Here is a 27,895-nt window from a genome sequence, read left to right as displayed (position 1 = left end):
CTGGTAAATGAAAACCCTTTGGGGCCAGGGGAGAACCTGGGGCTAGCCTATGCCAACGCCCCGGGGCTCCCTTTTGGAGCTGGTGGTCAGGGTGGTCAGCTCGGGAGGAGGGAGGGCATCACAGGACCACGCCTCAGAGTCAAACTGAGGTCGTCCCAGTTGTTGTGATGTAAATGTGCCATCGCTTCAGCCCTTGCAAACCTCTAGCTGAATTAGCCTTTTCTGAGCAAGGTGACTGTGAAGTAATAAATTCCCTGGGAATTCACAGGAATCTTAGGGAGGTCACTGGACTTTTAACAGAGTGTGGAATGGAGGTTTGAGCAGTCCTGTCTAGAATTAAGGGACAGCGAGACCCCAGCAGATGTCTGGATTACCCGAGATTATTTAACACGAGTGACCTTTATATACATATAAACACGCCATGCTTCCCTACACCGTTCCCTTGAAATTCACATATTTTAAAATAACGAGATAGATATATAAATTAAAATCATGTATGAACAGTTAAATCTCTGCTTTAAATTACAAAACATTAGTGAGCATCTTTCCTACAGTTCTGTCATTTCTTAAACGCGTTCTGACGATGTCCCCACGGCTGCAATCGCCCAGCTGGCAGCCGGAAGATGAAGAACATTCTGACGTGCAGCTGGGGGCTCGGGAAGTAAGGTGGTCTTAATAGTACATGTTCTTATCCCACCAGCCTATAGAGGTAGAAAACAGTAAGCTAGAAACTGAGGGGAGTCTGTTGCACTAGACAGAGACCCCCAAATCATACTACTACTTACTTCCAGGGTAGAGTCTGATGACCAGTTTCCGCACCTCATCGTACACCCAGATCAGAACAGCGTGTGGTACAGCCACGAACCAGTACTGAGGCCTGGGAGGGGGCGGAGGGAGGGAGGTGAGACCCACGCACCCAGAGGGGGGCCCGCCCCACAAGTGGAGGAGCTTCTCGGTCACTTCCCAGCCTCACTGGAGAGAACGACGCCACTGCGTCACACAGCGTAAAACCACACTGGACCGTGACCACTAGAAACAACGCCTGCCTGGGAAGTGGTCTGCCGGACGAGGGTACAGATGGGATGGTGAGGGATGGAAAACCCACCTCGTCTTCTGAAAAAAACGAGCGGGTCAAAGGCTCGGACTGATATAAAACCGGTGCCATTTTACCTCCTTTGAAAGACTTGAGGGGAAAGAGTCTCTGGAACCCTAGTGATTATTTAGGCTGTGACAGCAGATGGGGGCTCACTCCTCCCTCCCCACTGTTGAAGGGAACCTCACCGGAGCATCGTGAAGTTCAGGGCCACGATACTCCCGAGGCCGTAGGAGAGGATTAGCGCGATGATAACCTGCGAGGCAATCCCCACCCAGATGACTTTATTTCTGTAAGACACAAAAGCAAACAGATTCTGAACTCCCAGGCTCAGCCCCACACACCCAGCACAGTCAACGCCTCGTCATCCCTGCAGCAAAGGCCCAGGCTGAACCATGAGGGTGGATGCCGGCCGTACCTGAAGAGACCCTGCTGGAAGATGGAATTCCTCCGGGTTTTCCTGATGATCAGATCTGCTATTTGCTGGACCATGATGCCAACAAAGAATGCTGTGTAGCCCGTCCATTCTAGGTACTTCCTCTGGTAGCTTGTCTGTCAACGGCCAGAGAAAGAGAAGTCCATGAGGGCCAGGATGGAAACTTCAGGGAGGCACCAGCACACTGCTGTAAGCCTCTACTCTCTCCCCCTTACCAAGACTGAGCGAGGATCACCTCCTTGTGGTTGGAAAGAAACCTTTCTTTCCTTTAACCAGCTGAGCAGGAAAAGATGCTAACTTAATGGATTTGGCCCAACTGTGGCAATGTTGGCTGGTTACTCTTACACACCTATCGCAAAGCTAATGTGAAAAGGTGCGCTCTAGGCACCTAACTCGAGAGGTGAGCTGAGCCCCGAAAGAGGCAAACCGCTGTGACCAAGGGGCCCACAAGCCCCGTTAACCGAGAAAGCTGTCACCTGCTTTGTCCCCTCACGGTCTTCCCAGGAGGACACTGCTGGAGGGCCCGCCCTTACCCATTCTTGTCCATAGCTGTCTTCCAAGTCGTTCACATAGCCCTTTTCCCACTCCACCCGGAGGTTAAGGAGAGTGCTGGGTCGAAAGCCCTCCTGTGCGTACACGGTGAAATATACAACAAAAGCTCCCAGGGCCTGCATGAGGCCTGAAAGAACAGAAGAGGTGCTGTAATGACTTCAGAATTGCCCCGACCTCATTCTCCTCTGGGTTCCTCCTCACGTCCCAACCCTGCCCCACAAGGCGAAAAGAATTCTCTGGGAGGCCCCTCCTCGCACCAATGTGCAGGTAGGAGTACACGGCAAGTGGCTTGTTCACCAGTCTGTCCTTCTTCTTGTCGCGAGGCTTCCTGTTCATAATGTCACTTTCAGCTTTCTCATAAGCCAGGGCGATGGAGGGAATCTAGAGGGAGAGAGACCCCGTGAGGCCCGGCCCTGAAACACTATGACACAAGGGGACAGCGGCTGCATAACCAGGGACTATGGGGTTAGGCAACTGGTCTCTCCAGGGTACGGGCCTCGGGGTGCATCATCTGTAGAGAATTTAAGAGTCAGTCGGCTTCTGATCATTGCCTTGTGCTTCCAGTTCTAAACAATGCTAGTTATAAAGCACTTTTCTCTCCTTCTGTCCTCTCCCACTTCGCCCCGCCACTGACCAGTGGTCCTCTCACAGGTCCTCCCCCGCTGGAGGGCAGAGAATCTGCATTTCTAACCAGGTCCCCGGTGATGCCTGGAAGAACCACTAGAGTGGAGAAAATGAGCAAACTTCAAGGGCCTGGAAAGCGATCTGACTGCAGGCTCTGGGGCCTCAGCTCCCCACTAAGGTAAAGATACCCCCAGCCCCCTGCAGCGTGGAGGGTGCCCTGCAGCTGTCCTATGAGATGAGGGAGGAGGCGGCAACTTGCAGGGCTATGAGTTCTGCTGCTGCCTGTCACCTGTGTAAGCCAGAGCCACGGGAATAACTGCCACGAAGCTTTCTTAAAGGGATTCGTCCGAGAAGGGGAGAGGGTTTAGGTGACGTTACTGTAGGTCAGCGTGCAGCTTTACAGAGTGTTAATCGTGGCTACTTCTTACTGTGTTTGGTGAGGGGCTTCGGGGTCACAGATCCTTTTACTTAACGAGGAGCGGCTGTGGGTTATCACTTCAGCCACTGGGCCCCCAGCAGTACAGGGACTACTTTGATGACAGCTGCATCTTCTCAAAAGAAAAGGGAGGCATGTGAGCTGAAACTGACTGATGGCATGCTTTTTCGGAATGGTGAAGAACTTATGTCTTGAAAAGTTCTTATATGGAGGGCAGTGGTTTTAATTTTCAAACATATGACAGATCTCTCTAGTCCTTTGCTCTGAAGTGTGGTTGGTGGACCAGCAAACTCGGCATCACTTAAGAGCTTGTCAGAAATGCAGAACTTCAGGCCCCATCACGTCGAGGTTTGAGAAGCATTGATTTAGTGCATCTCTTGCTCTTGAAGGTAATGACTCTGAAGTTTCCATCACCTGGGAACTTATCAGACGCTGTTCCCTTTAGGGCTACTTACTATGTCCGTGCCCAAGTCGATGAACAAGATAGTAATGGTGCCAATGGGCAGGGGAAGCCCAGCGATGATGTAGATCAGAAAGGGGCAGAGCTCAGCGATGTTCTTGGTCAGGGTGTACGCGATAGTCTTCTTTAGGTTGTCAAAGATCAGGCGACCTAGGCAAAGACGTTACGTTTCTCCTTACAGGACTCGCTTCTGATTTTGCAGGCGGCCCCAGCCCTCGCTAAGACCCCTTGAGACCCCACTCACCTTCCTCCACCCCTGTGACGATGGACGCGAAGTTGTCATCCAGCAAGACCATGTCGGCTGCACTTCTGGCTGCATCAGAGCCCGTTATCCCCATGGCGATCCCGATGTCTGCCTTCTTTAGAGCCGGGGAGTCGTTAACTCCGTCCCCTGTCACAGCGACGATAGCACCCTGTGGGGACACCAAGAGGAGGTGAGTGAGCAGCCTGGGCAGGGGCCACCCACTCCCTTTGTCTTGAGGCCGCGAGGTCAGCCAGAGGCAAAATGAAGGCCCGCTTTGGGTTTGGGGGGAAAGATTAAGACAGCAAATCCCAGAAGCAAGAGCAACAAGCCCCAAACAAGATGTGTGTGAATAATTAAAACCAATGTGAATCCAAACTGGAAAGGAAGAAGTGAAACTGTCACTGTTTGCAGATGACCTGAGACTAAGCAAAGAAAATCCTAGACTCCACCAGAAAACTGTTAGAACTAATAAATACAAAATTAGTAAATAGAAATCTGTTGCATTTCTATACGCTAACAACGCACTCTCAGGAGAAATGAAGAAAACAATCCCACTCACAATTGCATCAAAAAGAATAAAATACCTAGGAATAAATTTAACTGAGGAGGCAGAAGACCTGTACTCGGAAAACTATAAGACACTGAAGACGACACAGACAGATAAAAAGATACACTGTGTTCCTAGATTGGAATAATATTGTTAAAATGACCATACTACCGAAGGCAATCTACAGACTCAATGCCGTCTCTGTCAAAATATCAATGACATTTTTCACAGAAGTAGAATAAGTAATTATAAAATTTGTATGAAACCATAAAAGACCCCAAATAGGCGAAACAATCTTGAGAAAAAACACCGAAGCTGGAGGTATCACACTTCCTGATTTCAACTATACCACAAAGCTACAGTAATCAAAACAGTATGGTACTGGCACAGAAAACAGACACATGGATCAATGGAACAGAACAGAGAGCCCAGAAACAAACCCACAATAATGTGGGCAATTAATCTACAACAAATGAGGCAAGAATATACAATGGAGGAAAGACAGCCTCTTTACTATATGATGTTGGGAAAACTGGACAGCTACATGCAGAAGAATGAAACTGGACCACTTTCTCACACCATATACAAAAATAGACTCAAAATGGATTAAAGACTTAAATGTGAATATAAGATATGAAACCGTAAAACTCCTAGAAGGATACATAGGCAGTACACCTTTGACATCAGCCTTAGCAATATTTTTTTGGATCTCTCTTCTCAGGCAGGGGAAACAAGAGCAAAAGTGAACAAGTGGGACTATATCAAACCAGAAAGCTTTTGCACAGCAAAGGCAATTATCGGCAAACAAAAAGGCAACCTACTGAATGGGAGAAGATATTTGCAAATGATATATCCAACAAGGGGTTAATATCCAAACTATACAAAGAGCTCATACAACCTGACATTAAAAAAATAAACAATCCAATTAAAAACTGGACCTGAATACACATTTCTCCAAAGAAGATATACAGGTGGCCAACAGGCACATGAAAAGATGCTCCATACCACTAATCATAAGGAAAATGCAAATCAAAGCCACGATGATGTACCATCTCACACCTGTGAGAATGGCTGTTATCAAAATGACAACCAGGGACTTCCCTGGCGGTCCAGTGGTTAAGACTTCTCCTTCCAGTGCATGGGGTGTGGGCTCAATCCCTGGTTGGGGAAGTAAGATCCCAAGTGTCTCGTGGCCAAAAAATCAAAACATAAAACAGAAGCAATATTGTAATAAATTTAATAAAGACAAAAAAAAAATACAACCAATAGCAAGTGTTGGCAAGGATATGGAAGAAAGGGAACACTTGTGCACTGTTGATGGGACTGTAAATTGGTGCAGACACTATGGAAACCAGTATGGAGGTTCCTCAGAAATTTAAAGATAGAACTACCAGTGGATCCAGCAATTCCACTTCTGGGTATTTTTCTGAAGAAAACAAAAGCACCAATTAGATAAGATACATGCACCCCAGTGATCATTGCAGTATTATTTACAATAGTCAAGATACGGAAGGAACCCAAATGCCCATGAATAGGTGAATGGATAAAGAGGATGTGGTGTGTAAATTTGTTACTCAGCCATAAGAAAAAGGAATGAAATCTTGTCAGTTGCAACAATGTGAACGGACCTAGAGGGTGTTATGCTCCACATGACATAAGTCAGAGAAAGGCAGATAGCATATGATTTTACTTATATGTGGAATCTACAAAACAAAACAAACGAACAAACATGACAAAACAGAAACAGTCATAGATACAGAGAACAGGTGGTTGCCAGAGGGGAGGGTGGGGGTGTTGAGTGAAACAAGCATGGGGGATGAAGACACACTTTCAGTTACAAAATAAATGAGTGGCAGGGGTGAAATGTACAGCGTGGGAGGCACAGTCAATATGTAATATCTTTGTAAGGTGACAGGTGGTAATTGAATTAATTGTTGTGATCATTCTGAATTGTAAAGAAATATCAGATCATTATGTTGCACACCAGAAACTAACAGTGTTGTAGCTCAATTATACGTAAAAACAAACAAACAAACAAACACATAAAAAAAGAGATCAGATTTGTGGTTACCAGAGGTGGGGGGTGAGGGGAGGTGGAATTGGAGGAAGGGGGTCAAAGGCACCAACTCCCAGTTACAAGGAGTGCTGGGGATGTAACACACAACATTACAGGAAAGCTGTTGAGAATTCGTCCTGAGTCCCCATCACAGGAAAAAATTCTTTTTTCTTTTTCTTTAATTTTGTATCTATATGAGACAGCTGTTCATTAAACTTACTGTGATAATCATTTCATGACATATGCAAGTCAGATTGCTATGCCGCACACCTTAAACTTATACAGTGCTGTGCGTCAATTGTATCTCCACAAAACTGGAGGGAAAAAACCCAGTGTGTGTGCAGGCGACAGTGGGTACGCTGTCTTATGGCTTTGCGCTTTCTGTTCTGCGTCCACTCACATCCCCCATAGCGCCAAACTTCCCTGTCACAAGGCCCCAAGGTGAGCAGAGGGTCAGCCCCGACGGGTGGAGATGTGGGGTGGTGAGGATGGGGGCCCAGCGCTCAGCGCTGCATGTCCCCGTGGGATGGTGACACACCTGGAAGGTTCCCCCAGTGCTGCGTCCACCCACCTGCCTCTGACAGCCCTCCACAATGATCAGCTTCTGCTGGGGGGACGTCCGGGCAAAGACGATCTCCGAGTGGTTGGCCAAGAGCTCGTCCAGCTGCGCCGGGCTCATGTCCTTTAGCTCCATGCCGGTCACCACAGCGGCCTTAGCGTCCCTAGAAGGGCAGCAGGAACTGGCTGAGGCTCAAGGCTGAAACACTGTTCTGGGCGGGAGGTGGGCTGAACCTCTTTGATTTTACCTGGAACCCACAGTCCTGACACCTAGTCCTCTGGTGGGATAACCGGGTGTGTGAGTACTCGGGATACTTTGGTCTCATTTCAAGACAGTGAACCAAGGCTGACAAATAAGGCATTTCCTTGCGTCACTCAACAGTAGGAAAAAGCCAATTAGCCATTTCCTTCCAGGAATGTGTGAGAGGTGGTACTTCCCGGGGCAATGCTTTACTCAACAAGTAAAAGGAGGGTAAAAAAACCTGCCTGTTTGTACGTTTTGGGTCCTAGAATCCAGCGTATGCCTAAACACATGGGTAACAATTCTTTGCTGTCATTTCCTATTTCTAGTGTCTGCTATGCCATGAGCCATGCAGGGAGAGAAGTTTATTGAGGTCTTCTTTGAGGAAAGCTTTCAACTGCTGACTATAAAAGCGAGGTTCTAGAAACTATGTGCAGATCTGACTGTGCTGTCCCCTGTGAACGCTCTCCCGAGGCTTCCGCTGTGCTTTGAGCAGACCCCGGAATCCCTACTCGGTCTGCAGGGCTGGGTGCAGCCCATGCCATCCGTCCCTTCTGACTCTTGCCAGCAGCCCACTAGGCTTCTCAGTTCTGAGCCCCCGGACTCTCCGTGCAAAGGCCTCACACGTCCTGCTACGTCGACTTCCCTTCCCTTGGTGAACACTCCAGCCTTCTAATCTCAGCTTAAACATCCTTTAGTACAAAACACTGCATGCTTTTTTCATTCTAAAAGTTCTGAGCTTTTTTTTTAGGTCTGTTCTTTCCTATCGGTGCTAAATATTGGAATTCTAGCACTTGACTCAAACTACAGGTCTTCCTATATTCTGGTAAGAAAATGTATATATATGGGGCTTCCCTGGTGGCACAGTGGTTAAGAATCCACCTGCCAGTGCAGGGGACACGGGTTCGAGCCCTGGTCCGGGAAGATCCCACATGCCGCGGAGCAACTAAGCCTGTGCGCCACAACTACTGAGCCTGCGCGCCACAACTACTGAAGCCCGCACCCCTAGAGCCCGTGCTCTGCAACAAGAGAAGCCACCGCAATGAGAAGCCCACGCACCACAACAAAGAGTAGCCCCTGCTCGCCACAACTAGAGAAAGCCCGCACTCAGTAACGAAGACCCAATGCAGCCAAAAATAAATAAATAAAAAAGTAAATAAAAAAATTTATTAACAAAAATATATATAAATAAAAGTAAGTTAAGAAAGAAAGGGTGTTTCCTTTCTCCCCAGAGCTGCAAAAAATGTTATTCTGTGATCATGAAGCTGGAGTTGATACAGTGGACAATTGAAAATGTTCACAAAGCATCCACCCCTCTCTCCTGTGTGGTAACTTGTAGGAAAAAGTATAATCCTACTATTTAAAAAATCAAAACAGATAAACAAAAGCTCCAAACCTGTCTTCATAGATGAATGCTATTGACACAAAAGAGCGGTGGAAGACCCTTAGACTTCAGATACTGCTGCTGTGCCCAGAGGCCGTTCAACTGTTTGGTTGTCTTAACTGGTAATTCATTGCCCTGGTAGTAATTCACTACCTGACAGCTCTGTGTTCCTAAAAGGCATAAATGCTTGGGTAAACTAGAAGAGGTTCTTTGGTTTTTCCCTTTTTTCCCCACATGCATGAAAGTATAATAAAGCCAATGACACTAATTTTCAAACTAAGACTTTGGAGCCCTTGACTCATATAAATGATCAACAGTCCAGGCTCCCACTGCCAGCTCCTTTGTCCCTGTGTGTCCTTCACTGAACTTACCACATCACAATTAATTTATTTTTCTTCCCCTCTGGCTCAATGGAAAGCTCCCCAAATGTGGGGAGAGTGTCTGGTCTGTTTCTGCTATAGCTCCAGTGTCTGGCACAGTGCCTGGTAGACACTAGGCACTCAACAATTATTTGTTGAAAGAATACAGAACAAATGGACAGATGACTGGACTAAAGGATGAACATGATTTAAAGAATTAGGAGACACAAGAAAACCAGTCTTTCCTTACGAAGCTTCCATTCTATTTACTACCAAGTGAAAAGTAAAGAGAAGTATGTTTCCATAGCTACACATTACGAAGCCAATGGAATAAATACGCAAGATGCAGACTGGGAGGGCACATGGAATGCAAAGTGTTCTCAATATTCTTGATTACACAACGGCATCAATGGCTGGTAATTTCCTGTAAAGTCTTTGCTTCAGTTTCTTCACGCTAAGTTAGGCACTTAAGTTTTCAGATCTGCTTCATTGGGTTGAAATTTCATACAAGACATGCATACAGGTAACCCTCATGGCACCAGTACCATGCCTGGCACATGTCCGGTGCTCAATCCAATTTTGAGGAAGGAATGGATACATACGTTATAGAGTAAAGCAGCCTCGCATAACCCTGAGAGGATGTCTGGCAGGAAGGGGGTTTGCACCCACAGCATGGCTCTTTACAGGCAACAGGGCCCCGTGGCTAAGAACCTGAGTTCTGCTGGGTGGGTTCCGAGCTCACCGCTTGTTAACCTGTGCCACAGCAACGTTGAGGCGTTTTGCAATGTCTTCCACTGTCTCACTGTTGGCGGAAATGATACCTACACTCTTGGCAATAGCTTTGGCTGTGATTGGATGATCGCCAGTAACCATGATGATCTAGAACACAAACAATGAGAAGGGCATGTAGACGGTGAGGGGCTCAGGTACCTGAGCAGGGACAACTCGGCATCGCCTGCTCCACCATGGCCCCGTACAGCACGGCTAGGGATGACTATGCTTTGCCCTAATGAGTCGTCCTTGATCTTTAGGTCAAAGAAGCAGCTGTCTTTGAAGGGCACACTGATCCCACGAGATCTACCCTTGCTCCTAAGCTTCTTACATTTCCTCCTCTGACATCCAGCCTTTCCTTCGGACATAACTTTATCTGTGAAAGGGCTGACAGGATGTCTCCTTGGGCAGCTTCGTGATGCTCCACAGCCTTGCAATTTACACGGTAATGGAATTCATATTTTGGCTTTTATATCATGAGGGAAATGGAGTATGGAAGCTGGACCTCGAGATTAAGTAATAAAACCTATTACTGTCTATCACAGTCTAGGGCAAGATGTGACCACCTCATGGCACAGGGACACAGCTTTCTGCTCGCTGCAGTTACTCTTGTGGTTTATTCCACACAGACACAATCACTTTGCTTTTATGGGACAGTTACTGAAATCTTAGTACAGTGAAAGTGGAGACTAAAAAAAGGGGAATTATGACATTTAGTTGAAGAGACCTAAATACTGACTCTCCCATGACAAATGTTCCTAGAAAGGGATCCAACATCAATGGAGGACTTGTTAATTCAGGAATGTGTAAGTCCCACCTTGATCCCTGCACTCCGGCACTTGGTGACCGCATCAGGGACCGTGGACCGAGGCGGGTCGATCATCGATAAGAGGCCCACAAAACAGAAGTTGGAAGTAGGAAAGTTCATTGTGTCTACATCAAATGAATAGGTTGCTGGAAACTCGTCTGCTGGCAGGTAGAGATGACAGAAACCTGAAATGGGTATAAATTTGGGAGTCAATGAAACTAGGATAAGAAATGACACAAGAAAGAAGGAACAACAACAAAGAAAAAAGAATGAAAGAAAGAAGGAACATTTTCATACACTCTCAGTCCTTTAGAGTTTAACCAGAACTGTTTAATTCCTTCAGTTCCATAACACATGTTGTTTTTAGGAAAGACATGTTTCATCCCAAAATAATTTACTCTGTGCCCATTAGGTTCTCTGTTATGTTCTGGAAACAGAAAGCCCAGAAGTGGACAGCCTTTACTTCCCAAGAGGTTGAAGTTTAGTGGGGGACAGACACAAAGAGATGAAGAGCCCGGAGCGTGGTGAGTACCACAGAGCAGGGCTACGCTCAGCCACCTGAGAACAGGAAAGACTTCACCGAGGAGGTCATGTGAGCTCACTCTTGAGCAAGGAGTCGGATGTTTCCTGGGGAAAGAAGGGAGGACAGGCGGTGGGAAGGCCCTTTTCGGCAGAGAAAACAAAATGTGCTCCTGCGCAAACCGGGGAAGGAACTGGGGCGTCAGGGGAAGGGCATGATGTTCAGCCTTTAATCACATGTGAGGGAAAGGTCAAACGTGAGGGTCCTAGAGCAACTCAGACGGGCAGCAATCCTGCCTTGAAAGACTACTTGTTGCTGTGGGGCGCGCCTCAAGCATTATCAACTCACTTATGTATTTTATTTGCTTTACAGACGCAAATGTCCTTTAGAAACACACATTCCACAGATTCCATCTCTACTGGCAAGAGCTTTCACAATGTTTAATGAGCCTTATCGTCAGTATGAACTTCTGCTACCTTGAACCCATCCATCACCCTGTCGTTCAGAGCTGCTGTTTCGACGGCCCCCGATTCTCCCAGCAGAACATGTCCTGTGATACCCCTTACGTTGCCACTGACAGGCTTCTGCCACGGTGGCTGTGCTTCTAAGGTTCCTTCCACCTCTAACGCCCCCTTCTCTCAGTTACTGGCAGTACGTTTTCCCTAACTGCTCAGTGGGAAGCTTCAACATTTTTTTTTTCTTCTTTTTTTTTGCGGTACGCAGGCCTCTCACTGCTGTGGCCTCTCCCGTTGCAGAGCACAGGCTCCGGACGCGCAGGCTCAGCGGCCGTGGCTCACGGGCCCAGCCGCTCCGCGGCATGTGGGATCTTCCCAGACCGGGGCACGAACCCGTGTCCCCTGCATCGGCAGGCGGACTCTCAACCACTGCGCCACCAGGAAGGCCCCTCAACATTTTTTTAAACTTACTTTTCCCCTCTAATTAGCTGCTAAGTCTTACCAATTGTGCCTCCACAGTCTCTGTATGTGACCTTCACGTTCCCGTTGCCTGGGATCAAATCCCTTTTCGCCTGAGTGAGGGCAGCACCTCCTGCTGAGACCTACTCTGCTCCTGTCCTCGCCAAGAAGGGCGCTGCAAGCCGACCTCCACACGACCCTCCTAGCCCTGTGTCCCAGGACCGTGGTACCTCGTCCACCTGCAGCCTCGACAAGGCGCGTGCCACTCCATCCGTTCCCACCGCTGTGCTCTGGCCCACGAGGTTCCCTCTGCGTGAGTGCGCTCCCTACCTCCCTTCAAGTTCCCTCACTCCAAGTCCAGAATGAAATGCAACCCGTCCCACGGTAACTTCCCAGATTTCCCTGATCTGGAAGGGACCGCCCCGCACACTATCCATCACACGGTGTCTCTTGTACGTTGACCATTTCTCCTTTATGACTCAAGTGGACGCCAGAGCTACTCCGCTACATCGCAGGCCTGTCTCCTCGTGTGCCGGAGGCCGGCAGAGAGCCGCGGGCCTCACGGGCGGGATCAGGGCTCTGCTCACCCAGCACGCGCTCCCCCAGGCCGCCCAGCTCCATGTACGCCGTGTGGAAGGCCTTGGTCGTGCTCCTGTCCAGAGGCTGCTCCTGGCCGTTGACCATGATGGTGCTGCACTTCTCCAGGACCCGCTCGGGGGCCCCTTTCATCACCATGAGGAAACGCTTGTCACTGGGGTCGTCTGTCTCGTGTATGGAGAGCTGCGGGGGAAAGGGGTCGAGCGTGTTCAGTGTGGCATCGGGCAATGACACCGTCTTTACTACTAAGGGCCTGAACTGGACACATCTTTAAATGAGCAACACGACAAGATTAAAAACACCCCTTTCTCTGTTGGCTACTGGTCCTTGATTTATAAAGAAGGAGTGTCCTCTGCAGGCACATTCTGTCCTTTCTACCCAAGCAATATGCAGAGAGCTAGACTCTGTCCCAGCCCAGGGGGACACCTTGAATTTGAATCAGGGTGTCTCGCAGGGGGAAACTCAGCCTGTCTCTCAAACAGAAACTGGCTGCTTTAGGGAGGCCCGATGCGCTGTCGTCCTGTGAAACCTGCTGCCTTGAACACGATCTCCTGGGGCGACCGTGGGGTCAGAGGGCTGGGAGCTGCCTTGTCTCACCTCCTGCCTTGACTGCCCTCCCTGCAGACCCGAAACGTCCTGCACTCAGTCAGGCATGTGGGCAGCGTCATTACCTGGATGTGACAGAGGACGTGAGGGCTGTGAGGACAGCCTCTCACGCTCAGGCCTCTGGGGGGACAGCTAAGTAACAAGAATCACAACTTTACCATCATTACCCTTTGACCTCACAATTCTACTTCTAGATGTACCCTAATAAGATAATCGGGAAAACTGTGGAAAAATTTATAGACAATAATAAAGTGGCTAAGTCTAGACCTTATTTTATACCAGGTACCCTTCTAAGCCCTGGAAAGAATTTTAGGAAGCTGGAGTGTTTGGGAGAGAATGAGTAAGTTACAAAGAAAAATTCTATCATTTTGGGTCTACCAGTTGATTCTAAACCAGTAGTTTATAGACTTTTGGATATCAGAGATGAGTACAAAAAAAAAAAAAAAAACATGGAGGGCAAACGCAAGGTTGCAGCTTTTTTCACATTGCCAAGTAGCGACATTAAAAAAACCAACTAACCGAACCAAAAACCTCCACCTACTGTCACTATCATTTTCTGAAAGGTAGGGCATTTTAACACTTAAAGTAGAAATAATAAATACTTTTATTGTGTATACTGTTCTGAGTGCCCAGAAATTAAATGGACTCATTTAATTCTCAAAACTATGGCCATGGGTACCATTATCACTGCCTTTTACAAGGGAGGAATCTGAGGTGCAGAGAGTTCAGTGACCGCTAGCAGGGGGCTGAGGTGGGACCTGAATTCTGGCCAGCAGGCCCCAGAGTCCCTGCCCTAACCATGCAGGACATAAAGGATAATCTTCTAAATTCAATTCTTTCATCTCTATATAAAATTTTATAAAATATTGTCCTAATTTTTCAATTTGCCATAAACTATGGAAAATATTTTAATGGACCAGTCTCAGTTTGGGGAACTGCTATTCTAAGACTGTCCACTTTGTTTCCTTGGGTTGAACGAGGCCCCAGAGACCCTCCAAGGTCATGACACCCAACCACCTTGCTTAGTGCTGAGTGTTGCTCGTGTGCGGATATAAAATGGCACTAACAGCATCCCAGAGGCTCTTTGGCCTCTTCTGAAGGACCCTCTCCTTTCTAGACCAACCCTCAACATTCCGTACACGAGGCCTCACAGAACCCGCTTTTCCTCACATCTCACACGACGAGGAAGCCTTCCCTGGAGGAGACAGAGCCCCGGGGGGACTCTGAGTCTCGTTCATGGTTGGAAGGCCATCCTGCCTAGTCCTAAGAGCATGGTCCCCTGGGTCTGCCTGAGTCCTGGCTCTGTCCCTGGCTGGCTATGTCCTGTTTCCTCCTTCTCTACTGTCTAACAGAATTGTTGTGAGAAGTGTGGAAATTAGCACATGATAACTATTGTTACAATCATTATTTTAGAATTGCTACTCATTCTATTTTCACTACATTTTTGAACAGAAATCTGATTTCCTCTACATTTTACATCATACATTGTTAGTTGTCTGTTTTGCTAACCATGATTTTTTACTGTTCAATCATCCACAAAGATGTTTGCGCCACAGTTATTTTCCAGTCCTAAATTCCTTCCAAAGAAAATGTGTGAGTGGGCGGGACTTCCCGGTGGTGCAGTGGTTAACAATCCACCTGCCAATGCAGGGGACACGGGTTCAAGCCCTGGTCGGGGAAGACCTCACACGCTGCAGAGCAACTAAGCCCATGCACCACAACTACTGAGCCTGCGCTCCAGAGCCCGTGAGCCACAACTACTGAAGCCTGCGTGCCTAGAGCCTGAGCTCCACAACAAGAGAAGCCACTGCAATGAGAAGCCCACGCACCACAATGAAGAGTAGCCCCCGCTCGCCGCAACTGGAGAAAGCCTGTGCACAGCAACGAAGACCCAACGCAGCCAAAAATAAATAAATTAATTTAAAAAAACAAAAGAAAATGTGTGGGTTATCACCAGAAACTTGTACACAAACATGGTTATCCTATTTACATAATTTACTGTTATGCAAAGACCAAGTCACGATGCCCCACTCTCAGCTTTGGAGTCTACAGGGAATCCCACCTGTGCCAGCACCTTGGGCTAGAAACTGTCCTTTGTCCTAACATGACTGCTGGGCACCCCTGGCATGAGGGGTGACAACTAGGCAAGGATCACCATTCTCTTCCTGAGCCACGGGGGAGAGGAGATCCCTACGTACTGCCTGGGGGGCAGAACGGGAGAGCAGTGTGGCTGGCGCTCACTGGTCTTCACAAAGGGCAAGGCGTACCAACATGGCCTGAACTGAACTGCCCCGACTCTGTGCTGTGGCAGGAAAAGCACAGACTCAGGAGTCAGACGTGTGAAAAGTGCTTGTGCCACTTAGATGCTTGCGTGACTGTCACCTCAGCGCTTTCTGAGGCCTGTTTCCTCACCCTTCGGTTGGGGTTACTTGGTCCTACGTCACAGGCTTATAATGAGGATTAAATGAGACAAAGCACGTAAAGTGCCTGACGCAGACGAGGGGCAGCGCTGCTTCTCCCCATGCCCCACCCTTCTCTCGTCCTTTGGGATGTGGCCGCTGCCCCTCCTTGGCCAAAGTTACCCAGTGCGGGTGCTGTTGCGTCTGTGTGCGTGTGAGTGTGTACGTCACGCAGATAGATCACGCGTGGGAACGGCAGGACCTTCACCGTTCTTTTTCTATACTTACTTCAGGGAAACCTCTTACGGGTTTACCAGACGTCCAGGCCCTGCATCTCTGAGGACTATTTTTGAAGTCAAGTATCATTCACAATACATATTAACCAAAGGATACTTACACAGGTGGAAATGCTGTTCTAGTGATGATAAAGATTCAGCTGTGACGAAAAACTCACCTGAAATTTGTTGGTTGAGTTAAAAGGTATTTCAGCTACTTTGCGGTTTCTTTTTCTAATTTCCATCACGTTACCCAAAATGACCTCTGAGAATTTCAAAAGAGCAGTTTCTGAGGCATCTCCAACCACAGCTTTCTGCGAATCAAGAGATAAATAGTTGCAGCACATAATCTGGTTCTTCTCTGATCAATTGCGACGAACCAACACGTAACCTAAGCTTACTATCTCCTGGAGAGAGAAAACAATTACCGCACAATTGGTGACTGACTTAGGACTGTTAACTGCAGGGCGCCACCTGCTGGCATTAGGGGAGTTCAGAAAAGTGAGAGCTCTGAGAGCAGGAAGTTTTCATGAAGAAAGCAGTTATGAACTAGATCTTGAAAGACAGGTGGGGAGAGCTCCCTGGCGGTCCAGTGGTTAGGACTCCGCGCTTTCACTGCCAGGGCCCGGGTTCAATCCCTGGTCAGGGAACTAAGATCCTGCAAGCCGCAAAAAAAAAAAAAAAAAAAAAAAAAAAAGAGAAAGAAAGACAGGTGGGTTACCTACAGAGAGAGGAGCAGAAGAAAGCCTTCTAGAAACCAGAAAGCCGTGAAGGAAGGCACGTGGTGGGGAAACTCTATCGTGAGTGCTGAAGCACAGGTGGACACGGAGAATGTGGCAGATGTAAAGAACCCCGAAAGGCAAGCACTGAGGCCTACACTCGAGAAGCAGAAAATAGAGAAGCATGGAAAGTTCTTGAGCAAAGTCAGATGAAGTAGTCCATCTAACTAATGAAGTAAATTAGTGGCATGCAAGAAAGACAGGAAAATTAGTGGCATGCAAGAAAGACAGGGGAGGGATAAACCAGAATCATGGAGGCCAGTTAAGAGGTTGGTACAATTGTTCCGATGCAAGGTATTAGTGATAACAGAAATGTAAAGTTGGATGTTCTGAAACAAGAGTAATAGGCCTTGTTGACTCACTAGATATTTGGGAAGGAGTAAGTTAAAGATGACTTCCAAAAGGATGACAAGTAAAATGGTTGCAGCATAGAAAAATAGAAAATTTGGGATAAGATATTAACTCGGAGCAAGTGTGGGTACAGGTGGAAGGTGACAAGTATAGTATGTTGAGTGTCTAGCCTGCAAAACCTCCAAGTGGAAACACACACAGTGAGCTGGAGATGCATGGAATTTGGGTGAGAAATTAGAACTGGAGATAAGGACTTGAAAGATACAGAGAAGTGATTGGCCAAAAGGAGAATTAATGAGCTGGCTGATAAAGAAAAGCAAACAAAAAATATAAGTAAGAGTCAATGAAGGAAACAGATGGCAAACAGGAAAGCCAGGACACAGACTCAGTGACTCCTGAGAGGGAGAGGAAGGAAAGGAGGGGAGGAGAGAGAGAAGTTTCATATATTGCAATTATACAAGAGCTCCAGGCAGCCCAGAGGAATACGCTCTAAGACCCCTCCCTCTATTTCCAGCCGATTACATGTTAAACATCAGTGAATGGCATTTATGTAATAAGTAACCTTTGGTTATATCTTCTTAGCTGATAAAGAAGTTAGGAAAGTAACTTAAAGGCACATTCATTTTCTGGAAAGAGACAGAATTTTCAAAAGGCCCAAGTGAATATTCTGAGAACTTCTAGATTTCTCGAAGCTAGTTACAGCGAAAAAAGTTTTCTACAGGTCTTGTGATTAGACTTGCTCTTACAGCATAAACCTACTCAGCTGCAGAGATTAAGTCAAGCACCAAATCAGAACAAGGAAGTGACGTGGCTCTGCCTGTAACTGAGACCGTGTGCAGGGCCTTCACCTTCATGATGGGGACGCTCTCCTGTCCTGGTCTGAACTCAGCGCGGTTACACAGCGTTATGATCTTTGACAGGGAGGCCCAGGTTGCAGAGCTTTGATCAAAGACTTGATCTGGAAAGAAGAACAGGGGATGCCAAGGGTGCTGGGCTCGCACCCACGAACAGCACTATTCACCCCAAGGGCTGAGTCCGCAGTGCAGGGCCAGGCTGGACGCGCCCGAAGACTCACTCGAATGGTCTTCGCTAGTGTCCGCCACGAAGACCTGGTTGTCGAACCACAGATGGGCCACGGTCATCCTGTTCTGGGTTAGGGTCCCCGTCTTGTCTGAGCAGATGATGGAGGTGGAACCAAGGGTCTCCACTGCCTCCAGGCCCTTCACCAGGCAGTTCTTCTTGGCCATGCGTTTTGCTGTCAGTGACAGAGCCACCTAGACGGAGGAGAGAGGGAGAAGCTTGGAGAAAAACCACCCTTTTGAACTCGGGTTCAATAATGCAGAAACGGGTAGAGCTGGACTGGTGTCAGGTATGGTTGTAGATGCAGTAAAGCCGCATCGGCCCCAGGACCGAGAAAGCCCGTAAAGCCCTATGCGTGGACGTGCCACAGCCCTTCCTTCTATTGAACGTGGAACACTCTGTTGTCCCTTTGCCCCTTCAGGAAAATGATCCTAAGGCGCCCACAGGTCGCAGAGCCAGGCAAGTCATGTGTAATTACAAAGGGGGCCTTGGCTGTCATTCACAAGCAAGAACGCGTAAGACGGACTCCCACCGCTGATTGCCAAAGGGCTTGTCCCAAAGGGCTGCCTTGCTGCTTTGGGGAATCAAGAAGCATTTGTTTCACTTTAAGAGCTCCATATTTAAACATTCTTCGCTCTCTCTGAACCCTGCAGATCTCAAAGGGTTCTGTTTGCCTCCAATTCTGTCAAATTACTCTCTGCTGGAGTCAGAGGAGACCTGGAATCAAAAACTTCTGTCTTTGCTCAGGATGGCGCCAGGCCACCTTCACACAGGACTGAAGATACGAGGTCCTCTTCCCTGCCTGTGGGGGGGGGTCCGCACCGCAGAGAAGGGCCTTGTTCAAGGGTGAGCTAAGCAGGGAGAACCAAAGCTGAACCTGGACGTAAGCACAGGAAGGGGCTGAACTGCTCTGCAGGAACACACAGAAGCATTTGTGTGTGTCCGTGGGAGTCTGAGAGGGAAGAGAAGCGAGGTAAAAAGTGTGCTCAAGTCCCTCAGCTGTAGAAACTGCCAAAGGAGTTTGTTGGTTTGTTTTCCTTTTGAGAACAGTGGAAATGTGGGGGGAGGTATCCGGCTTCTAGAAAACCCATAAATGGTGGTTCAAGGCTGTCTTATCTAGATCTTAAGGGATTTGCAGACAGATCTCCTGAAAATGAAAATATAAGTTTTCAAGGACATTGCATTCAAATATTAACAAATCACAATCCTTTTTGTCCCTCTAAGAAACAGTCTGTTCAGAATGTACCACGGTTGCCCCTGACGGAGCAGACTCAGCCGTGGTGGGCGCTCACCCAGCACAGCAGAATGGCATGTTAGCAGGGTCAGCGTACGACCACTAGTAGTGCAGACTCACAGTGACAGTGGCCAGGAGACCCTCAGGCACGTTGGCCACAATGATGCCAATGAGGAAGATGATGGAGTCCAGGACATAATACTTCATGGACACTGCGATGATGAAGAAAAGGACGCCGATGGAGACTGCCACTCCTGCCACAATGTGGACAAAGTGCTCGATCTCGATGGCAATGGGCGTCTTCGAGTTCTGGACTCCCGAAGCCAGCGAGGCGATCTGCCCAATGACGGTGCGGTCACCCGTGCTGATGACCATGCCAGTCGCTGTGCCTGCAGGTGGAGCAGACATTTTATTCTGGGGGTCCTCAGCTAGGAGGGACCACAGCCTCACGGACCTCTCTTTGGTGGCTTACGTGGCCAGTCAGCACATGACATTACTAAGGCCAAACACCAGCTCTCTAGGTTCTTCAATTCCACGTCTTCTCTTGGAGAAGCTTTGCAGCAAGTGATGGTAAAGAGAGGAAAACAAAGCCTGAAGACGGAGAAGCGCTATGAGCGGAACATGCGGTCCTGCAAGCAGCTGGACTTACCTTCCAGACAGGTTGTGGAGAAGAAGCTGATATTCTTTGTCTCCAGGGGGTTGTCATGGGTAAACTCAGAGGAGCGGGGCTGGGGCTCAGACTCCCCAGTGAGAGACGAGTTGTCTACCTAGAAGTTTTGAAACAAGTTCAGGGTTGGGCACCTTGTCCCTTCCCCAGTTATGCCGAGACCTGGAAAGACCACAGCAAGCCAGCTGGTCACGAGCACGATCCTTGGGGCGCCTGTGACGCTCACCTTACAGCCCTGAGCAGACAGCAACCTGATGTCCGCGGGGATCTGGTCTCCTCCTTTAATCTCCACTATATCCCCCACCACCAGCTGGTCTGCAGGAACTGTCTTCTTCTCTGAATCTCGAATGACAAGAGCTTGCTGCGAAAGAAAATCATGACCCAGGCCTCAGATTCCCTCCTGGAACGACGATGGCAGTCCTGCACCCTCTCCAGACCTCAGGAAGGGAGGCACTAGGACCCACAGCTGTCAGAATAGCAGAAAATGAAACAAAGACTTTTACTTGGGGCCTGAAGACCCTAAGAACTATTGTTTCTTGAGAAGGAGCTCATGGAGATATTCTTTGACCCAGAAAATTCTGCCATGGGAGGGTACAGCAAAGCGACAGCCCTGAGCCTGGCGGGAAGGGAGACCATTAAGGATGAATGATCCTGCTGGGAGGTCCAGGAAGACTCCTGAAGGTTGAGCCAAAGGGTTTAACAATCTTGCTCAGGTCGGGAAAACTTTAATGGCGCGAGAGAAGGGTCTCCACTTCCTAGCACAGAAGATCCCACCCAGAGTCCCCTCTGTCCAGCAGCTCTGCAGACCAGCGAGGGTGCGGTTTTCCTGCCACGCTGACAGCAGTGCATGGTCTCCCTAGAGGACCCCTCCTGGGTTCCTGTGGGCGGAGGGATGGGGGCGCCTCCCATACTGAGAGCACATGTGGGGAGGCTGGGAAATGGGAGCAAAGAGGGTGACACTTAAAGAATCCCAGGTCGGCCTCCTTGGTTCCCGCTCGGAGCCCCCTGGACTGCTTTTGTCTAAACAGTTCACCAGCGCTGAGGAGAAACCACAGGAGATGCTGTGCAACGCCTCATGCCCCTGTCCCACTTTGCTCTCGACTAAGCGCTTTTCTCCATTTTATCTTGCTGATCGTCTCAAAACCCGGAGAGGAAACAGGGGCTCCACAGAGATTAGGTCACTTTGCAGGCAGCAGGGAGGGAGCCCAGGCCTCCAAGCTCTTCCACTCCCCCAGCCTGATGCTCGCTCATCTCAAGTCTCGCAGACACCGCAGTGGGTGCCTCACCCACCTGTGGAATCATCTGGCGGAAGCTGGCCATGATGTTGGTGCTTTTCGCCTCCTGGTAATAGGCAAACGCCCCGGTTAAAATAACCACCAGGGCAAGCACGGAGCCCAGGTACACCTGGGAGAGGGGGACAGGCATCGATCAGAAAAACAAGCATCAGGAATGAGCCGGAGCCTAGGGCCAGGGTGCTCCATGGCCAGCGAGAGACGTGGCAGTAGCGTCCTGGTGTAAACTGCAGGCACACAATTTACACACTTGAAGTATATAACGAAGGGATCGTTAATAAGGTACAGTGTGCAACAGTCACCACAACCCGTCATCCCAGTAAGCCCCCTTGAGCCCACTGGCCATCACTCCCCACTCCAGCCCAGCCCTGGCCGCCGACGGCTCTGCTTTCTGCATCCAGGGCGGGTCTGCTCTGAACATTTCGCATCAATGGAATCGTGCAGTATGCGGCCTTTCTCAGCTGGCTTCCTTCTCTCAGCGTCGTGTCGGCCAGTACAGTTTTGTGTTTCAGTCCTCCGTTATCAGCAGGCACAGAAGCTCTCCGCAGCAAAGGGAGAGAAGAGCTTTGAGGAGAGAAAGCCCAAAAGCACTTCACGTGGACAGGGATCCTTTTTCTCCACGTAGGAAGGAACTTTTGTGTTTCTCTCTCTCTCTTAAAAATTCATGCTCATACTGCCTCTGAGACACCAGAATGTCAGATGTAATTTCTGTTTTACACTTTGGAAAATGACTGATTTTCTCAGACTCACGTGGTGACTGATCAGCGGTGGACCCCTGACCCCAGCCCAGTGCTCTGCCCTTGCGTTACGGTGCTGACTCCTCACCGCCCCCCCCCCCCCCCCGTTACCACCAAACCCAGGAGGAGCCCCAGGGCCTCACGCTGTCCAGGGAGGAGGACTTATCGTTGGAGTACTGAATCCCATATGCGATCCAGCACAGGATGGCTCCTATCCACAGGAGGATGGAGAACCCCCCCACCATCTGCTTGAGGAACTTGATAATCTTCGGGGTTTCCTTGGGGGGGGTGAGGGTGTTGGGCCCATCCCGAGCCAGGAGCTCAGCAGCCCGGGTGCTGGAGAGACCCTGAGAAAGCAGAGCCAAAAGAAACAGAAATCAGACGTTTCTCCCCCGTTGGGTTGGATGTCACGTTTCTGCAGAGGGTGGGTAGCGGTTACTACGTCCCAACTCAATCACTGCACCACCCAGGGAGCCTCGCCTGTCAGACTCCGCCATTCCCTCAGCATGCCCTTCGGCCTCTCACATGCCGTCTCGGGGAGCAGCGTGGCTGCTGAGCGCTTTCCTACACGTCTGCCTCCCCCGCCCACTGCGAACTCCTGAAACCCAGGCATCACCTGCTCCTCACACTGCAGGTATTCTTGTTGACTTGAACAGGTGCACCCAGATCTCCTGACGTTAAGACACCAAAACTTTTGAGATTTGAGATTTGAATTCACAGAAGGAAGCCCTACTTCTGTGGTGGGAGATTTTATGAGGCACGTGGTGTGCCCTGCAGCCTTGTCCCTTTCCGGAGGAGGCCTTGATAAGACCCTAATACGTCCTGGGCACAGGGTTTAAAAGCAACCCCTGATCATGACAACGAGGAAGCATCCGAACCTTCCTGGGGTCACCACAGCTTCGCTGCGGTCACAGTCAAAGAACTGCTTGTGACCAAGCACACAGCTCAACAGAGGGCTTGGCCAGGGCTGTGGTTCAGACGGGCCAGCTCCCGAGGGGAACCAGCCCTGTCTCGCATGGTGGGCATGTGGGTGGCTGGCATTCTCAGAGTCGCAGCTTTAGGTCACTCATTCTTTTCCACAAACCCTGAGCACAGTCCTGGGATTCTCTCCCCATCACTGGTTCTCTGACGACTTACCGTAATGATGTTTGTACCGTATTTTGTTTCCAATTCCTCAGTGCTGAGTTTGTGATCATCCTGAAGGCCATGAAAAGAAAAACAGAGTGAATTAGATAATTCCAAGACTCAAACTCTAAGCCTTGACAAGTGCACGAAAGCTGGGAGTAGCGCTGAGGAAGGCAGAGGGGTCAGGGAGTGTGGGATGAAAAGAAGGAACCTTTGTCCCAGGGGCTACTGCAGCGAGAGAAGAGAACCTCGCTGCAGGACGGGTCACTGGCCAGGGGATTTTCTGGCCACCCCTGAACAGTTCAGACTTAACTTGCCATTTGCCACAAAGCAGCTGTCCTTAGTTTTTCTGAGCAAAGCAATGCGTTTCACCTCAGTCTGGTCTCCAGCACATGCAAATCCTAGCACACCTGCTGTCCAGGCACCAGTGATCTGGACACTTAACTCAGACCTGAACTGTGGGATCCGTGGAGGGCTGTGAGTAGTGCCAAACCATTTCGTGTCCTGACTGTTACCCCTGCAGCCCTCACCGGGCAGGCGGTCTGGCGCAGAGAAGCATGCCTTTCCTTATTCCAGTACTTGAGACTCAGTTCACTGTCAGAGAAGAAGCCCCCAGATTAAACACCTGCCAAAATGAGCAACCACACTTGCTCATTTTGCCACAGAATCATTAGGCTAAAGCAGAGTCTCTCAACCTTGGCGTTACTGACATTTGGGGCCAATAACTCTGCTGTGGAGGCCTCTAGCCACCAGCGCCCCCCCTTAAGAAGTGAAAACCATAAATGTCCAGACATTGCTGAATCTTCCCTGGGGAGCAAAGCCCCCCTCTCCTCTCCCTCTGAGAATCTCTGGGCTAAAGGACTAGAAGCCCTTTCTGTGGCAGGAAACCCAGGGCGAAGTCTTCCTCACCCCACCTAGAAAGCCCAGCATTCAGGATTCTAGTACTCTGATTGTCTGAAACAAAAATTTATACTGTGACTGGTACCAGAACCATCTCTTTTCTCAAGTATATGCAAAAAAGTTTCATGTTACAAAAGAGGTTTTTTTTTTTTTTTTTGCGGTACGCGGGCCTCTCACTGTTGTGGCCTCTCCCATTGCGGAGCACAGGCTCCAGACGCGCAGGCTCAGCGGCCATGGCCCACGGGCCTAGCCGCTCCGCGGCCCAGACTGGGGCGTGAACCCGTGTCCCCTGCATCGGCAGGCGGACTCTCAACCACTGCACCACCAGGGAAGCCCACAAAAGAGGCTTGATCTGCCTTGCTCATTTGTTCATTGTACCAATATCAACTGAATGTGGCATTGCTGGGGAGTCAAAGGATTAAGACACAGTTCTGTGCACAGTACACCAAGTCCTGGGCAGAGAAAAGTTAAAGGATGATTAGAGCCATCGGTTTCATGGATGCACCTCAGACTTTGAGGGGCTGTACTGCACTGTCGTCTCCTGCTAGCCCGGCTCTGGGGATGAGAGCAGGGCAGGGTGCGGGAGTGAGCTCTGCTGGAACAGCACAGGGCAGCACCAGGTGGCTCAGGCTTGAGTCACTGTCTGCCTGCGTCTTCAGAAGCCAGGGATGCTCTAGTTCTCATCAAGGTTCTAACTTGCTGGAGGGGTCGGGTTGCAAGGGCCTCCAAGTACGCAGTCACAAATTATAGGATTCTTGTGAGAAGGTTGTGAAAAAGGAGGGAAAGAAAGATGTATGTCAGCAAGGAAGCAAGGGAACACTTTGGCCAATACTATGGAAATTAGTTTTCTGTATTATACATCTTCACAAAATGCTACAATCTCAAGGGAGGCTCTCATTGTAATTTACAGGCGTATGATACAATGGATATATATTCATGTTATAATTAGCAATTTCAAGTAAGACTAGTTATGTCTTCGCCCCTAACTGCTAGAGATACGTAGGAAATAAGAATGACTATCTCAGTCTTTCTCCTGCTTTCTCTGTAACCCTCTTAACAACTCTAAGAGGTAGGTACCATTTTTAATTCCAATTTTTCACAACAGGAAACTGAATTTCAGTCAAACTGGGATTTCAGTTCAGGTCAGTCCAGTTCCAGGGCTGTGGTCTTAAGTGTCATCAGAAGATACATGGACAAGTGCCTAGTGGTGTGTGCTGTTTAATGCGCTCTCCAGGAAAAATAAATAAAGAGCTCCGATGTGTAGCATTTACTGATTTCTCACCCCAGTCACACTTCACGCTACTAATCCAGTACCAGTCAGCTTGCCAAATTCCTGAGTGTTTAACAATTGGCCCTGTAGCACACATGAGCACACACTACTACCAGCTGCTCAAAGAATCACAGCTTTAAGGTCTGCAGTGAAGTGCAGGGACGATCTAGCATAATCTCAAACTCACGTAGAAGTTTCCCCTTTGGCATTCCTGAGATGCAGTGTCACATTTCAGTCCCAGGGCAGCTCTTTTCCAGGGCAGCCAGCTTTACCAGAAACAGGGTTGCACGTCCACAAAACACTTCCATTAAGAACACTCTCATTCTTATCTCACTTTTCTCCTGACAGACCCACAAAAATTGTTTATTTCCCATTTTATCTAAAGAAAACGGAGCTTCAGCAAAGCTAAGTAGTTTGCTCCCAGTCACAGATCAGCCACGGAGAACTGGACCTCAGCTGAGCCTAAGGTTGTCTGAAGCCAAGCCCAACTCTCTTACAGCTGAAATTCTTTCTCGTGGGGCAAATATACCCAGAAACCTAGCAAGTGTGGTGCTTTAGGTTTTCCTCCGGGGTGGTTCTGCCTCAAACAGTTCAATCTTATCAGCTAGCTGCTTGTATCATCTCGGCGAAGCCACCAGGAAGGAGAGCGGTCTGGGCCGCCCGTGCCTGTGGGGACCGGAGTCAGAGACTCCCTCTGAGTGAGTCTCACCTGGGGGCGCCTACAGCCTGAATGCAGGGAGCTTTCAGAGGCCTGACCCCTGGGCAGATATTATCCCACCATTTTTTTTTTTTTTAAAACAAGGAAACAAGTCTCAGGGCTTTTCGAATTCTTGAGACTGAATTTTCGTCTGTGGGAGGTGGGTTATAGGGGCGAGCTCTCAGCGGGGAGGGCAGTGCTCAGGGGCACCCGGTTGGCTCAACTGACCAGATCGAGTTCTTTCTTAAGCTCCTCTTTCGGCTGATGCGTTTTGCGTTCTAAGCAGTTCTTTTTCAGGCCCCCGTACTTCTTGTCATGCCCCTTGTCCGTTTTCTCAATGTCTCCGGTTCCGCTGAGCTCCACAGAGTAAATTTCTGTTTTCTGAAAGAGAAGCAGAGGTGCGGTGCTGGCCCGAGGTGGGTTTTCCGAAGCGGAGCTGAGGCCTCCCCGACGGGACCTGCAGGGAAGACGCGCCTCCCTCCCTCCGGCCCCTCCTCCCGGGATCTGCTCCCTCCCCGCCCGGCGAACAGCGTCCCCCGAGCCCTCTCCTCCTCTGCTCCGGGGTGGAGGGCTGGCTGGGCGCGCGCAGGGCTGGGCAAGTTATTTCCCCGGCTCGAGACAAGATCCCCCAGGAGGGCAGGCTCTCCCTCGTGCCTGGTCCCCAAGGCACACGCCAGCGCGCCGTTCCTCGGCGGGGGCGCCCACTGAACTCCTGGGCCTCAGAGGCCGGGGCGGCTTCAGGACCACGGCGCACCGGTGGAGTCCCCAGCCCCGCGCCGCCTGCGAATCAGGACCCCCGCGGCCCCTGCCCCGCGTCCGGCTTCGCGTCTTCACGCCGGCAGCCCTGGGTCTCCGCGGTCTCCGCGCAGCGGAGGGAGACGCGCGGAGCCCGCCCGCCCTCTCCTGCCGCCCCGCGCGTTCGCGCCCCGGCTGCACGCACCGGCCTCATGGCGCGGGCGGGGGCCCCGGGGGGCGGGCGGGGGCCGAGGCCGGTGGCGCGCTCCTTGCTCTTGCGGCAGCCGAGCGCCTGCCTGTCCGGCTCGGGCGGCGGTGCGGCCTTAAATGTGCGGCCCGCCCCTCCCCGCCCCTCCAGCGGGCTGCGCGCCCGGCGCGCTTGGGCTGGGTGGGCAGTGCGGTCCCTCGCCCCGACCTGCAGTGCGCCCCGCCCAGAGGAGAGCCCCCGCCCACCCTTCTCTTCGAGACCTAATTGCTCGTCGGTGGGGATTGCAGCTCCCGGTGTCCCGGCAGTAAGAAGCCCCGGGTGATCGGAGAATCGGCTTCAGGGGACGGTGATGGGGTCAGAGCGAACCGGGGGATAACCTGGAGACCCTGCGAGGGGCAGCTCCGTTCCTCTGCAGGGTCCAGACGGGGATGGAGGCGCTGTGAGGCCCGAGGGCTCCGGACGAGGCGCCCCGTGGGGATGGAGCCTCCCCTCCTCCGCAAGGGCTGCCCCACAGTCCGAATCACCCCCCTTCCCTTCTTCCCGAAAGGGCAGGGTTTGAACTCAAATCCCACCCCCAACCCCCCACTGCCCCCCGCCCCCGTGCAGCAGGGCAACAGCAGTGAGTCACTGAGTCCTAAGGGACGGGAAGACTCCGGCGACATCTGGTTACAGATACACATCACAGGTTCTCCAGCGTCGCAGCTCAAGCAGCAGTGTACTCCTGGGGAGGTCTGTGTAGGGAGATACAAACTTGGTATGAAATGTATTCCCGCTTTGCTGGGAATCCGGGAGAACGGGTCTTGCAGGCACAGAGTGGCTGCCCCTGCTCTATGTTTTTGGACACGTGGAGTAGAGGACACCTAGAGAGACGCCCCTGGGCTCGAGCTTCCAGAGCAAACCCGGTTCACACTGACTTGGTTAGGGGGCCAGGAGAGAGGGG

General features: G+C 50.1%; 1 protein-coding gene across 1 annotated transcript; it reads right to left on the bottom strand.

Moving 5' to 3' along the window:
• Positions 1-545: 545 nt before the first annotated feature.
• ATP12A (ATPase H+/K+ transporting non-gastric alpha2 subunit) lies at positions 546-27,057 on the bottom strand. The gene is made up of 23 exons (XM_079903262.1): positions 26,953-27,057; positions 26,241-26,393; positions 23,158-23,217; positions 22,164-22,367; positions 21,282-21,395; positions 20,218-20,352; positions 19,974-20,091; positions 19,445-19,713; positions 18,086-18,284; positions 17,859-17,968; positions 16,060-16,194; positions 12,591-12,783; positions 10,579-10,754; positions 9,733-9,869; positions 7,020-7,170; positions 3,846-4,014; positions 3,597-3,751; positions 2,339-2,462; positions 2,063-2,208; positions 1,512-1,645; positions 1,282-1,383; positions 786-877; positions 546-701 (listed from the first exon to the last, which is right to left on the bottom strand). The coding sequence occupies exons 1-23, from the start codon at positions 26,959-26,961 to the stop codon at positions 673-675; spliced, it is 3,114 nt and encodes a 1,037-aa protein (XP_079759388.1). The 5' UTR covers positions 26,962-27,057; the 3' UTR covers positions 546-672.
• Positions 27,058-27,895: the final 838 nt, after the last annotated feature.

Source organism: Stenella coeruleoalba (assembly GCF_951394435.1).
Source record: "Stenella coeruleoalba genome assembly, chromosome: 18".
In the NCBI taxonomy this organism is placed as follows: domain Eukaryota; kingdom Metazoa; phylum Chordata; class Mammalia; order Artiodactyla; family Delphinidae; genus Stenella; species Stenella coeruleoalba.
Note: the sequence above shows the minus strand (reverse complement) of the source record. Positions and strands in the feature narration are given on the sequence as shown.

Coding starts and splice junctions, on each gene's coding strand:
- ATP12A (XM_079903262.1), bottom strand. Junction 7,171..9,732: donor GTGGCACAGGTTAACAAGCG/GTGAGCTCGGAA, acceptor CTGCCCTTCTAG/GGACGCTAAGGCCGCTGTGG. Junction 1,384..1,511: donor TTCCAGCAGGGTCTCTTCAG/GTACGGCCGGCA, acceptor TGTGTCTTACAG/AAATAAAGTCATCTGGGTGG.